Source organism: Pomacea canaliculata, linkage group LG11 (assembly GCF_003073045.1).
Source record: "Pomacea canaliculata isolate SZHN2017 linkage group LG11, ASM307304v1, whole genome shotgun sequence".
In the NCBI taxonomy this organism is placed as follows: domain Eukaryota; kingdom Metazoa; phylum Mollusca; class Gastropoda; order Architaenioglossa; family Ampullariidae; genus Pomacea; species Pomacea canaliculata.
Genome location: NC_037600.1, coordinates 1,027,291 through 1,042,175, shown reverse-complemented (window position 1 = coordinate 1,042,175; position 14,885 = coordinate 1,027,291). Strand labels below are relative to the sequence as shown.

Here is a 14,885-nt window from a genome sequence, read left to right as displayed (position 1 = left end):
ACTTTCATCTCTTTCTATTCTCATTTTACTTGTTTGTTTTCTGTCTTTGGCTGTCCTGGAAATAGCCTGTTACTGACCCAGTGATCCACTGACCCAGATGCTAAACCAGGCCACAATTCCTCAGAGTGGCAAAATCGAAAGTAGCCCGCCTCTGGTCCTTATTAGAGGAGGCGGGCTACTTTAAAGTTTAAAGTATTGTACATGTACTTCGAACGAGGCAAATCAATCTGTAAATAGTACTAGTAATCACCCTTGCACTCGCATCCGAACTGTTTGTGTCGAATTAATCACCAACCTGACTATAAAGGGTTTCTTTTTGCTCAACAAGAATAAAGCTCTCTCTCTCTCGTACACTGGACAACGGGCACCAATTGAAATCACTCAGTTGTGAACTTCGACTTTATTGTAGACCGTATTATGCTCTCCATTCCAAGGCACTTCAATCAACCACTTTTACACAAATACTTTATTAAACAAACTCACACACATCTTCATACACACATGGATTTACACGTTGCACATATTCATTGCATTTACACCAATAAAGATGAGCTTTATCAGAAAATAGTTCAAGGCCTCAGTCAGAAGGCAAAATTCACTATTCGCTTCCGAGGACAACAATTTTGTAAACACAGCAGTGGCCTCGACTTAAATTCATAGAGTAACCTAGTTCTGTAAAGCGAATGTCAGGAATCGTAACCTCCATCACCAAAATACTGCACGGTAATGTAGGAAAGCCACTTGTTTGTCAAGCAGAACGAAATTTATACCTTTGATGTGAAAGGTATCTCATTTCAGGCTTCAATATTGGCGGATCATAATACAGCTTCGTGGCATAGTTTCAAACATTCTTTTGAAATGTTCGCAACAACACCTGCAAAGTAATGAGTTTCTTTTGAACTTATAAGTATTGTTGTGCTCAAATAAATAAAATATTCCGAATGTTGTCAAAAATAAAGAAAAACAACATTGTGCATAAAAATTCTTTCTTATTTTGTAAAACCAGTCATTAAGATAAGAAACTGTCGTTGACTTTTAAAAAGCTTACAGGGCTTCTGCTTACGCAAAAAATTGCGTACAGTACGCATTAAAAGTTCGGAGGACCCCTTCAATTTTCGTCAATGGGGTCCCCTCCAAAGTTGGGTGAAGAACAGGGACCCCTTAAAAATCTGAGGAAGTGGTCCCTGGGACCCCAAAGAATTTAGCCTTAGCAGAAGCCCTGGCTTAAAATATGTCTATTAAAACATACTCTGCGCAACACTGGATTATGTAACAGACACGATCTGTGGTTTTGATAAGTATCCAACATCACAGGTAAACCCAGATATTGCATAGTCGACATCTTTCAGTAGTTGAGTAGTATCCAATTATTGCATCATTATCATCATCGTCGTCATCATTATTATTATTTATAACCACAGTCAGCACACAATCTCTGTGCTCTGAACTCTCGTCACCATGTTAAAAGCAGGTGAGGTCGAGAGCCGCTGACATCTAATTGTTGTTTCCTTTAATAGTTATGTTTGTCAAAGTCATCCTTTCCAACTGAACTTTTGCAAACACAGACAGACGAAAAAAAATTAAAGAGAAACAAACAGACAAGAAAACAAAGATGATGCATTTCTTAACTTTCAAGACAGGTTTTCAGAACTGAATGATGATAAAACCTTCTAGAAAATAAATAATTAAAATTTAGTTTTCGTCAGATTAAAAAAATACATCGATTCAATTTGTAAATTGAGCAAGAGAGAAAATCTCAAAAATAATAGTGAATTTCTTTTTGTCAATTGCACGACAAAAATATAGTAGGAAAAGGGCACTAAGCTATCTCCACGCAGTTCTCTCCCTTATCATTCGAATTCAACGTCCTGATCATATCACAAAACCTGCCATCGTCCTCTGGCTGTCAATCACTTTAGATAATCACAGTTATCTCCTTGACATTCTACAATCACAGTTATTTCAATCGCCATCACATAATGCACGACTGCACCATCGTCCTCTGGTTGTCAATCACATTTGATATCCACCATCGAATGATGAACGACTGAACCAAACATTCAGTCCCATTTCATTCACAATATATACAAGACCTGACAAAAATGTGACAACAGCTGAGCAATAGGTAGGTTCCATGGTAACAATATCACAAAAAGAAGTATGTAAATGGTACAAACTGACATTTTATCACAAATTGTTTTGGTTACGAATAAGCCTTTAAAAAATTTTTAACATCTTTTATAGTTTTAACGATACTTCAAACGACAAATGATGTCAGAATAGCTCTCACAAAGCCTGGACAAAAGCCCGTTTGTCAAGGTACTATGAGAATCAGCTGCGAGCGACACCGGAAGCCCACCTGTCTGATAGCAGACCTGTCCCGCTCACTGTACCTCGCCAGGTCATTGCGTGTCCAGTACAGAGAGGAGATTGGGGGCAAGGAACTGTTCTCTGTGCTGGCTTCTGGTTGAGTCTCTGCAACTTCATGGGGAACAAAGATGGCGACATCTAATGCACACTCCGACAAGCTGCTAGTGCAGACAATTTGCAAGCCGCCCGGAGCCATTTTCTTTATTTCTTGCAACAGCTTCGTTTCCTCTGGTTTCATCTCACATTGTTTCCGACACTGACCCGCCCTTGCTTGCTGCTCTTCTCCACGACAGTGGACAACGATGGCCACCGAGAGGCTCAGGCTGGACGAGAGAGAGGTCCCTTGACCTTTCGGAACCTTTACCATCTCCGCGTAGGTGCGGTCACAACCTCGCACGTTTTCCTTGAAAAACTGCGCCATCTGACGGCCGCACTGCGCGCAATCAACGATTCTGCCGCCATGTTGCCCATGCCTGATGCACAGTGGAATCGGGCCGTTGGTGGGAGCCTCCATGTGGCGTGTGTCCCTGGTGTACTGGGGTTGGCTGACGCCGTCGCCACCTCGCACGTGGTGCAGCAAGTGCTGCACGGCAGGTGGGCAGCACAGCACGACGTCCAGACGATGTTCGCAAAACTCGGGACTCGTCTTCAAGTCTCTGGGCAACTGCTCTGGCTCCGCCATAAACCACACACTGAAGTCATTGAACTCTCTGTGTAAGGTCCGAAGAACAGTCATCAAAGAGTCACCAGCACAGACCTCACCCACAATGAACAGCAGCTTCTTGCCACTGGCACTACTCCTGATATTCTCGATGTAGTCGCGAGACTGCACAGTAAAACCCATCACCTTGTCCTTCAAAGCATGCTTAAGAGCTGTGAAGACTCTCGTATCTGACTGGTACACAACCACCACACAGCTGGACTGGTGCGTGTGTGTGAAATGTCTGGCTTTGTACAGCAGCAGCTGTCGTACTCCGCACATCTCATGGCCGGACAGACACACCAACTTCCCTTTCCTCTCCGTATGCACCCACTCTTTATCCTAGGAATAAAAACAAAATTCAATCATTTATACTAGTGTTTCTTTCTTTAATGTCTGTTAACAGGAACAATGACTCTGACCACAGCACTGCTAAACCGGCTGAGCCGAGCGACCTTTTTCTGTTACATCCTTATTAGAAAGTGAGGGAAATATGAGAAAGTTTTACCTGGGAACATTTCTTTTCAACTTTAATCTTAGTGGCATGCCAGTTTTCTCGCTAGCTTCATGCTCACTTGCATCTAAGCATGCATGTATGTGGGTAGGTAGGTGGAGGGCATGGATGGCCGGGTGGCTGTTTTGGTTGTTGGGTTGGTTGATCGAACAATACGCTTGCTTGGAAGAGATAATTTCTAAAAGTCTTTGGTGAGCAAGTTACTCTTCACTTCCTAATCCCCACGAATCATTGAATACAAAAATCAAAGTTCCTGTACAAAATAGACAATTTATCTCTGCCAATCATCAAAAATAGTGTTCATCACCCTACCCACAGACTTTACCATCCCAACACCTTAACCCATTCAACTACCTTTTTGAATTACTCATTTTTATCATATTGATTCTTTTTTAAAATTCAGACTTGATAGTTGTTTTTATTCTACCTTATTTGTCAACATCTGACGTCGGTATGCTCGTGCTGTTAGCCTAATGGCGTCCTTCAGAGAGCGGACCAGGTGATGAAAGCCGCCATCCTTCTGAGAAACAGGTGTGGATAGCAGACCTGCATACCTGCAAAACATGCACAACTCTCTTGATCTTCACGTCCGACTACACCTGAACGTTTTCAAACAAAATGGTAGGTGTGCCATCTGCTGTTCAGGCAGAGAAGCAGTGTCTTGCCATCCGCTCTCTTATGGACAATACATAAAATTCCATCAAAATCTAAGATCTCCCTAAGCCTGAGATATTTTGCCCGCCTTAAAATAATTTTAGTATAAAAGTGAGTAGATAAGATACACCTAGAAGACCTAGAAGAGAGGTCTGTAAAAGTTCTACCATTATGTTATGTGATTAAGAGATTTAATTATTCTCGTTTCCTTGTGCACGGAGTTCAAGGACGTGCCTGGGTACTCGGTGCACGTGTGTCTAAAAAAAGCTCTGCTGCACGTGTCTTCAAGGAATAGTAGCAGCCAGTCTATCTCATACTACCTGCTGCTCTTCTCATTGGATACTTCCCTTTCGTTCACATGACAGAATTTGTAATAATTTTAGGTGAAGAGTTTGGGTGATACCTTTGTCGGTGTTGGAAGAAGAGGTCGAGACGACATATAAAGGGCGATCTTACTATTATGCTATCATCCAGGCTCTGATAATGAGTAGTAAACGGAAGAAATCAAGGAATAGATAGAATGACTTCTGAACATAGAAACAGGTTAGATGGTGGATAGAAACACACACACACACACACTTACTTGCCAATTATCTCTCCACTGCATTTGGGAGGGACCTCGGCAGCCTGTTCTATTAGTTGTGACCACCACTGTCTGAAGTGTGTTAAGTCTGTCTCCGACTCTGACTTCTCTATGTCATCAAGGAAGAGATGGTCTTGACACAAAAACACGACGTCCTGAAACACATCGACAACATCAACAGCATCATCATTCACATCAACATCCTTTACACAGCCTGCGATCTGTGATTATCAGGAAGGAAAAGAAATAAGGCAACGTGTCTCTTGACCTTTCGCCCCCGCCACACACACACATATACACACCATTGTGTCACGTGATTGTAAAGAACAACAATCCAGACATTGTAAATAAACCTGCCAGCATGTGAAATCTCATATCTGCTCAACGATGATAGTTTAATAACACAGTACTTCCAGACAAGCGTTTTGTAACAGCATTCTAGTCATACCTATTCTTTCCTTTAATAGTCGATGGGCAAAAAAAAAAAGGTCTGTAAGGAGATAATTTGATCAGCAAATGATTGTGCTCCCACTAACAGCGTTAGTCGATGTTCAAAACGACTGCTCTGGTAGTAAAATGTAAATTATTCGTGAACATTGCTTTCCTAATGAATGAGAAATAGTCATGAATTTTGAGCACGCCGGTCCTTTCAAATCTGGAAATGTCAAATACGGAAAAACTTTCAAATCTGTCTGCCTACCTGCTCTGACTTGACCTCGAAGCCTGTTAGTTGTTGGCAGGTGAGTGCTGGTATAGCTACAACTTTCTGGACCTGACACTTGTCGCGGAAGTTCGAGCCCTCCATCAAGTGCCTGAACATCGCCTCGTCCTTGGCCAGCTGACCGACGGCGGCCGCCACCTCGCGCTTGATCACTGCTCCGTCCTGGCTCTCCGTGTTGGCTCCACAACCTTTGACCTGGAAGATATAATCCGCGCATATACACAACTGGTCTAGTTTTCTTTATCATGTAACTGAAACTGACCAATCAGATAGCATCAGGTACTGCTGTACTATGTCGATGACGAATGTTGGTGTAAGTCGGGAGGACATGAGACGGGCAAACACGAGAGAGGCTACATCTGTCGTTTTCTCACCTGTACAAATGTCACTCCCTTTTGATGCACCACCATTAGATCAGTTTCCATTCTCTTTTGTTTCTCCTCGAAGACTGGAGCACCTTCCGGTCGTTCGGCAGGAACTATCGGAAACAGTTTCTTCATCTGAGAAACCAACGGGAACAAAATTAAACATTTCCTTAGGGGGTGATCTGGAAGTAAACGCTTTATCCACACCATGTGTTCCCCTTGTCAAGCATGTCGACTGTGCCCACCCATGGGGGAATGTTTGTCAGACTGTTACAAGATATAGCTTCACGACAGGATTGTAAAAATGGCACAGCCGTGTGGTATAAACCATCGACCATACCTCCGAGCTGTTTTCTGGACGCTTGACCCAGGCCAAGATGTTGTCACGGACCACCCCGGTCATGATGAACAGAGTTGTCTCCCCTTTTCTCTCCAGGTCTTCATTCAGAAGCTGTGAAAGCAAGCCCAGAGTGAGGGATGTGTTACTAGCCAAGCTAGCCAAACATTCAGTTACAAACTACAGCACGTTACACTGATTAGCAAGAATTCATTGATAACTTTAAATGGATGTGCATCCGGAAAAGTATTCAATTGAATGAATGCCAGATTGGAACATGACAGATAGATAGGTTATTTTGTCGTTGTATTCAACAACAATGTGCTGAAATTACATAGTTTTAGTCAGAGATTACCTGACTTCATTCAAAAACTAGCGGCAGGTATGTAAAGTAATTACGTGATATTCATTTACTGGCTGCCAGCAGGCAATGTCTTACCCTGAATGCTCGCCCAACTTTGCGCTGTGCGTTGTCTCCCTTCTGGTCGCTCTCCTGGGCGGTGATCATGAAGAAGTTTCCCGGGCAGGGCTTGAGCTCTGAGCACCCACACGGCGTCATCTTCACCGGGTAGCACTTGAAGAAGAAGGGTGGGATGGCGTACGCCTTGTATCTCAGACCGGGGAACTGCTGGTCGGCATGCTGGGCGCACCAGTCGTTGAACGCAGTCTGGAGGTCTTTACCCTCGGTGCCGAGTGTTTTCTCCAGTTCCTGTGCGACATTCCCAATGTTTTAATCGACAACTCGCGTGCTCTCCCTCTCTAGAATGTGTCTATCCCTCTCGATCATTTCTCTCTATATATATCTACTCCTTTCCAACTGTTTCTCCGTGTCTCCCTCTTTATGTTTTCCCCTCTATATCTCTCTACATCTTTACCCTCCACTCTCAGGAGATGCAAGCCCTGAAAGGAGGGCAATAAATGGTTTTTCAACAGAAAAAAAAAACAAAATGGAAAGGTGATACCTCACAGAAGACTTGTTGATAGAATGTTTCCAAACGTTTAAAAACGATTTCGGTAAGAAAGAGAAAGACCGGTGAAGACAGGCAGGCCTATCAGTTGACCCTGTGACACTTTTTCGATGCCTATAAGGAAATCATTGACTGCGAAATCGGGTTTTACCGAATGGAAGCTGGTGAAGTGTGGAAATGGATTCGTTAATTTCTTCCTAAGCTCACTATCACAGTCTACATAGCTTTGACGTTAAGGAGTTATTATACTCTGATATATACCTACACGAAAGGGTTGCCAATATGGTTCTATGATTATGCTATGTGCTGTATGTTTAGCCCAGCTATAAATTATATATTGTACCTCCAGGCAAATATACGCACATTTCTTGTGAAGTCAGAAAAAGGGGGAAAATGACAGATGAATCAGGGCAAAATTGAGGAAAGCAAAGTACCAGTAAGAAATATTCAAACATTACACAGAATAAAAGAATGAAGCAGTCAACCAATGAATGAACGATACCTGCAGCGCTTTTTTCGCATTGATTTCATGCTGATGAAACCCTTCTCCGCAATATCCCTTTCCAAGACCTGAAGGACCTTCTACGTTTCTCTGCCAGAGTACTAGTGATCGTTCATGACCTAGGCCGCGACCTCCACCTCGTCCTTGATCGCCGCAGTGACCTTGACCTTGCTCTCGATCGTGACCTCGACCTCGTTCTTGATCTTGGCCTTGATTTCGACCTAGTCCGTTATCTCGGTTATAACCTCGACATCGTTGTTGCTCTCGACCTCGACCTCGATCTTGGCCTTGACCTCGACCTAGTTCGTAATCTCGGTTACGACCTCGACATCGTCCTTGATCTCCGCAGTGACTTCGACCTCGTCTTTCTTCTCTGTAGTAACCTCGATCACGACCTCGAGGTCTTTCTTGATTTTGGCTGCGACCTCGACCTCGTCTTTCCTCCATCTGTTTGCATGCCCATGCGCGCGGTGAGGGTGTTGCATTTGCTATCCACTTTGTCGCTGGATATGACTGAGATACACCAGTTATGAGATACACAAGATAGATTACATCTCAACTGTCCGATGTCGGTATCACAAGAGATGCTGTCATCCAATGCCCAAGACACTTTCAGTCAATTTTCAATTTTGTTTCCTCTCTTAGTGCACAGAACCTTGGGTTTTCACGTTAGCAAGTCAAGGCTATGAAAGCTGGAGAAAGATAAAGAAAGGTTAATTCACTAACTCGTGATTTCACAAATTTCCAATTCAAATACAGACCATGCGCCTGTGTGCGTTAGTGGGGATTTAGGGGTTGTGGGGAAAGGTGTAAATGTTGAATGTTATACTAAGAAACAGTTTAAAATCTAGCTTTCTCTTTTACTTTTTTCTCTTTCTTCTCATCCATCAACATCATCATCATCATCATCATCATCATCAATCATTTCTAGAAATCATTATACGGTCACCTTTTTACTCTTGTTTTAACATCACGTTGGAATAAAGAGTTCTACTGTCATAAAACATGGAGTAAGACAAAAGTTATTGGTGAAACTGAAACAAGTCGTATTTGCTCTTTTATTGCTGCTGATGTTTTAAATCGCTAAGTATCGCCCTTCACCCGGTACTCACCCACCCGTAACGTATAAAGATTCGTGATCCCACCCCTATAAGCTCAGCATTAGGCAGGCCTACAGCAACTGTCACAACGAGCTGTCACAGTCAGGGACAAACGAGCTGTCACAGTCAGTGACAGCCTGACAGGGAAGATGCACACCCAGTGCAGAATGAAGATAAACCAACCAGGGCAACAGTACAGTGGACTTGTGACTTCAACGATTAAGACAGAGAGAAATTAAAATCACAATTGTGTCATTCGTAGACAGGAACTAAACTCGGGGTGGGCAGACAGCTGGCAAAACGTGTAGCAATTCGATTTACTTTGTAAAACAAACATTAGCACACGACTTGTCTTCTCGCTTCACTAACCACGGACCTTTTAGTCAGTGGGTGCTAAAGATAGTTTAAATGGCAGCACAGTCATTGGGGAAATCACTCATCAAAAGAACTTTTAAAGAAAGAATGTACTTCTTGAGTTAGAATGACAGCAATGGCAATTCACATACCTACAGGGTTAGCATATCCTGCTTTAAAGACATTCCAGTGTCAACAGCTTGTCATGGAGAAGAGAAATCCATACGTCTGTGTTCACGAGCAGACGACAGCTGGCACACGCCAGGTCGCCCCAGCAGAAGTCTCGCACTGATCAGAAAAGTGTTTCCCCGTTGGTGACGACTGTCTAATAAAAGTAGCAGATGATGTGTCACTCATGCTGTCATGAAGTCAACCCTTCGTGGCGAGGAAATACCGCATCGCCATCATCGACTTTCCCGATTCCATAAGCGACGCGCGAAAAGACAGACGATGATGGCGCAGGAAGTCAGTTTGGAGAATGCGCGCGTGCAGGCGGCAAGACTCGACATGGCATTTCCCCATCAGCAGGCCGGCTGCTTCTCGTGAACAGAGCTTCTGTTTCTCGGAAATATCCTCAACCGCAAGGCCGTCTGCACTGTCGAAGGGTCATCAAGCGCGTGTCGCCATGGTACCAACGTCTGCAAACTGTAGAGTCAAAGGTCACTTATGCTGGTCAGCTGACTCCGTCTGCCATGAAGTGTGTCCTCGTATTTTGGCGTCTCTTTATGTCGGTATCGTTATACATGTATTTGCTACTGGGACGGCCTGGCGATAAGTGTACCTTCCGGGTTCAAGGCTGGCTGGAGGCGAGGACAGGAGAGGAGTGGTGGGGTGGGGAGGAGGGTGGTTTAGGATCCTGTGTGCCTACCTCGAGTCAGGACCGACAACACACCCTGACAGTACAATTGTGACGCAAGTGGCACACTGACACAAACGTCTCCAGGGCTTTTTACTGAGTCCGTGCAAAAATGTGCAAGTGGGTGCGTGGGAATGTGTAGATGTATGTATATGTGTGTATCTATACGTGTGTCTGTGTGTGTTAGCGCGCGAGTGCATGTGTGCGCATGCACGAGTTATATTGTACATATCTCTAATTGAGGACAAAACTTGAGAGGAAACAATCTTGGCTGTAGGTTTCAACCTCACAAGATTGGTTAGAGTATTGTGAAAATCGTCGAAAAATGCTAGAGACCCCGAATGTGTAACTGAGACAGACATACACGGTAAATGTCAGTGTGACCTGTGAGAGAAACACTTGCTATGTGTAATCTTAGCTGACTTATAGTGGGTCAGATCTCAGCTGAGGCGATGTGTTCACATAGATAACAGCTCTGTTCCTGGTGTGAGACACAGAGACCCTAGGCTACTGGAATACCGATATGAACCCACCCGAACCTCAATGGTAAATGCACTGGTCGACCTTAACGTAAGACTGTGTGGTATGTTGACAAATGTGTTGTGTTCCTTTTTAGGTACACGGGTTGTTTTCTCGTGGGTACATGACAATCTTGGTGTGTCTCTTAACAGTGTTGATGACAAACGTGCTGTCTTCTCTTGTTGTTTATGACAAATGTTTTGTCTCTTCTTGGTGTACATGACAAACACGTTGTCTCATTGTGATATACACGAAGAGCATATCACGTTTATCATTGCACACGCCATAACGGGTCTTCCTTCGTCTCTGGGTACATTCGAGTTTTCGGTTATTTTTGCTACAACAAAAAAGTGTTATCACAGTTGTAACTTGGCCTGGTTGTTGATCTGTGGTCAGGATACTGTACGTAGATTCGCCTTTTTCCGTTAATACAAAGCTCACCACGTACACACTATAGCGCGAATGCACACACACACACAGAGTAAATGTTGTGCGTTCACATGGGTCTTCGTGTGGTGTTGCAAATCTCTCGACAGCCCAAAATGTTTCTTTTCCGCTGCAGCTCCCGTGTCCTTGTCAGGCAGAAACATGCAGATCTTATATATACATTTTTCAGGGGCCTTTTGACGCAGCTCTATAACAAAAAAAAATATTGTGAACGTCACCCCTAAAATCTTTTTTCCAGGAGTTTAGACAGAGAGTTGCCATAATCGTCCGGAAAGAGCTAATGAACAAACCAGTGCCCTTGTTGCCTGAAAATGATGAACACCAAGCTGTGGTCTGATATGACGAATAATTGAATAAACATAACGATGAATGTCAGTTACATGGTGCCCCGAAGGCCTGCATTATGGTTAATCAAATCGAAAATGGAGGTAGAGGATGTGAAGGGGTTGATATGGGTCCCCACGCTGATGACGGGAGATTACCCAATAAAACTACGGAAATGAAAAAGCAAAACTTCCTTCTTGTCGTCAATCATTGTGGTTGTTGTCATTTTTTTAAGGAATGGTATTACCACTTAGAGGCTTTAATGGTGATGGGTGTAAGCTAAATGATAAACTTATTAATGATACCGGTGATAGTAAGAGTGGGTCAAAACACTCGAGTAACAGGTGGTGGGAACTTGAACCAAAGAAGCATGCATGAGTTGGTTTGGCATTGTTTCTTTGAGGTCGCCTTGTACACGTGTCAGTGGGAGGAAATAAATCAACTAGTAGGGTTGAACGCACTTGGCGTGATGTGACAATGTCTCATTCGGGTTTCCCCTAAGAGATACTAAATTTTTTAAAGCAAAATTGGAAACGAAACAGACAAAATATGCGACTCGCGTGTTAAGATTACGGGCGCAGTTTCATCTTTTCGAAATAATTTCACCCCACTTGCAAATGTTCAGAATCTCACCCTGAAAGTTAAGCTCGCAATTGATTAGCCATCGAGGACTGGCGATTCCCCCGAAAGGGACTAAAAGTGTCTAAAGCAAGATATATACGTCCCGCCTATTGCATGATAGACTCATTTTATTATTTTTGATGCTTGATTATAGACTCTTCAATGAGCTTGTGGGTAATGTGGTTGTGGTTCTATAAAGTCTTTATATAAAGATTAATTATAGGATTTATATTTATCAAAAGTGACTACACACAAAACACTGTATCGCCACAAGGATGCTCAAAACGCGAAATACTGTGGCGCATAAAGGACGATAACTCGTATCACGAAAGAGTTGCTCATCCTGGCAGCGATACGGGTGGCGGGTTGCAGTTTAGTTTGATCCTTTTGTAATCTTTGCCAATATCTTTGTGAATAGCAGCATCTATTTGTGTTTACTTATTTCTATTTTTGCAGGACCATAATTTTGGCGTTTTAAGTTTGATCATGGCCATCACTGAATCTTCCCAACATCCTAACATATCTTTTAAGGAAAAACTTTCAAATATTTTATACAATTTGAAAATTCAAATTTATCTAAAATTTAGAATACTGATATGAAAGTTTACTATGTTTTTAATGAATTTATTCAAAACTTCTTGCTATCAGAGGGTGCAAGAGACTTGCAAAACATGGCTTGATGAAACTAAAGCATTCAATTTTGAGGAATTTTAAGTGTTAGCATTGTGTGCATCTAACTGTGACTTACACCTTTAGAAATTCATGAAACACATATGTGAATCGAAATTTCACTTTTTAAAAGCTTTGCATCAATTATTTTTACGTCCAATCTTCCAACCCCACACTCTACAAGTTATGATTATTATCTCTGTTTTTCATTATGGTGAAAGAATTTTTCAGGTACAAATTAGGAAGTCATTGTGAAAATATAGCAAGAGGCTGCGCACACTAAGTGGGAGGCATGGTAACTGACCATGAACCTCTTGTCTAAACATGGTCAAAAATATTTTGTACAAAAATGTTATTCCTGTAAGAATTGTATCCCAGAAGTGCAAAAGTAACTTTGCAGCACAACTCAAGGATACATCAGCAACAACAAAATAATGACCTGATCGCAATATTCTTTGCACAAAAAAATGACGAAATGAATCTCGAGAAAGATTGTGCTGAAATAAGCAAATGAGTGATTGAGAGAGGGCACCTTTGTGTTATCATATAAGAGGTAAAGCAGTGAAAGGAAAAGAAAATGAGCAGTGTCCTCTCTCACACACACGCACACACACCCACCCATGCACAAAAGCTGGCCCTAAGAAATGTGGGGTCTGTAACACCTCATACCTCAACAAAAAGAAGATTAGAGGGTGACCTTTAGCTTAACTTTCAGGTCCCTTTCTACCAATAAATACCTTGTTCTTAAAACATACAAAATGTTTTTAAAAAATAGTACATAAACTCTGACAGGCTGATAAATTGATAATGCAGTTGTTAGATCAGCATTTTCTTATAACCTAAATCATAACAACACACACACCCCTTGAACTGCCTGTTTTGAAATGGCAAGATGTGCATTAAATTTGGGGAAAAAAATATTTTAAAAAAATTATAGCCTATGTGATCATTTACCAGCAAAACTGGACATACCAATAAAATCTCATTATCATTTAACTTAATAAATTTTGATGAAAGCAGTAAAAAATAACATTTTTGGACATGAATGTCTGCCTAAACAATTTCTATACAAGAGGGGATTGGTGTTTTACTCTGAGCCAGCAACAAAGACTTTATCATGGCAAGGCAGCCAGCCCTGTAAACAGATGCCACTTGCAAAGGAAAAAGAACATGGCTGAGACAAGAGCTGAACCCAAGACAGCCAACCCTCACTGTATTGGTGACAGGCGCTAACCGTTAGTCCACCGGACTGCCCTATTTCTATACAAGGCACAAAAGTCTCACAAAGTCCAATTTTGAGAGAAAGCAACTAAACCATTTAGTCAATAAGTATATGAAGTGGGAAATCTATCGAAGAGTTCAAATTCAGCCACTCCTAACTATCCAAATCCATCAGCCTCAGTTATAACTAAATTGGAGAATTACACTATATTCCAAAATATTCATGTCTGATGAACATTGTATTGTGCTAAACATAGTCACAATTGTAAGATCTGCTCAGCATGAGCTTCAGCTTGACTGCACTGTCAAGGTGGAAGAGTCCACTTAAGCATCATTACATTTCATTTGCCATGTCAGCAGCACTGACTTGTAGCATTTTTTTAATGTTGTCTTTTATGTTTGCATTTTTGACTTATTAGTGAAGATTAATATGATTGGTGATTGGTTCATTGTTTAAAAGTATGCCTAAAAGTTAGTCTGTTGCATTTGATGTTTTACTCTGTTTGTTGATATTTATTTCTTTACTTTTAAGTATGACTATTCATTATTGCATTTTTTAACAGTTACTGTCCCAGTTTTAAAGGGTGTCGGTGCTGAGAGCATACAATTTAGTTGAACCGCATGCTTTGTAAAATAAATTATTTTCATCTCTTGCAATATTACTAAATATTAAGGTGCCCACCTTCTTGCAACTGCAGGTTCACATAGTATTCAATTTATTCTGTACAAACAAACAAATGTTAGAATCAAGACAATTTTTCAATACAGCTCTGTCTAGTTTTACTGTTACATGAATCTGTCAAGAAATATACAGTGTGTTCTGAATAGTTCTTATTATATAATAGAAAGCAGCTTGGGACTTCTGCTTATTTGTTTGCAAAACAACAGTACAGTAAGCCTAGTTGGAGCACTGCATGCTAAAAGCATTGTACTATAATAGCCTCACAATCGTCAAATGCGTACACTGTAATGAAACAATAAGAAACAAATACAAGCTCTGTAAATTGAAATAATGCATCAAGAAATAGTAATAGAAATAACAGTTTCATTGTTATCTGAT

General features: G+C 41.8%; 1 protein-coding gene across 2 annotated transcripts; it reads right to left on the bottom strand.

The window, feature by feature from the left end:
- Window positions 1–393: 393 nt before the first annotated feature.
- On the bottom strand, window positions 394–9,968 carry LOC112576109. 2 transcript variants are annotated; one of them, XM_025258356.1, is made up of 9 exons: window positions 9,321–9,968; window positions 7,715–8,406; window positions 6,684–6,953; window positions 6,248–6,358; window positions 5,917–6,042; window positions 5,522–5,737; window positions 4,822–4,976; window positions 4,012–4,138; window positions 394–3,412 (listed from the first exon to the last, which is right to left on the bottom strand). In XM_025258356.1, exons 2-9 carry the CDS (start codon window positions 8,159–8,161, stop codon window positions 2,315–2,317), a joined length of 2,550 nt encoding a protein of 849 aa, XP_025114141.1. In that variant the 5' UTR covers window positions 8,162–8,406; window positions 9,321–9,968; the 3' UTR covers window positions 394–2,314. The 2 variants fall into 2 exon arrangements, with proteins under 2 accessions (XP_025114141.1, XP_025114142.1); XM_025258357.1 differs by having other exon boundaries at window positions 9,325–9,968.
- Window positions 9,969–14,885: the final 4,917 nt, after the last annotated feature.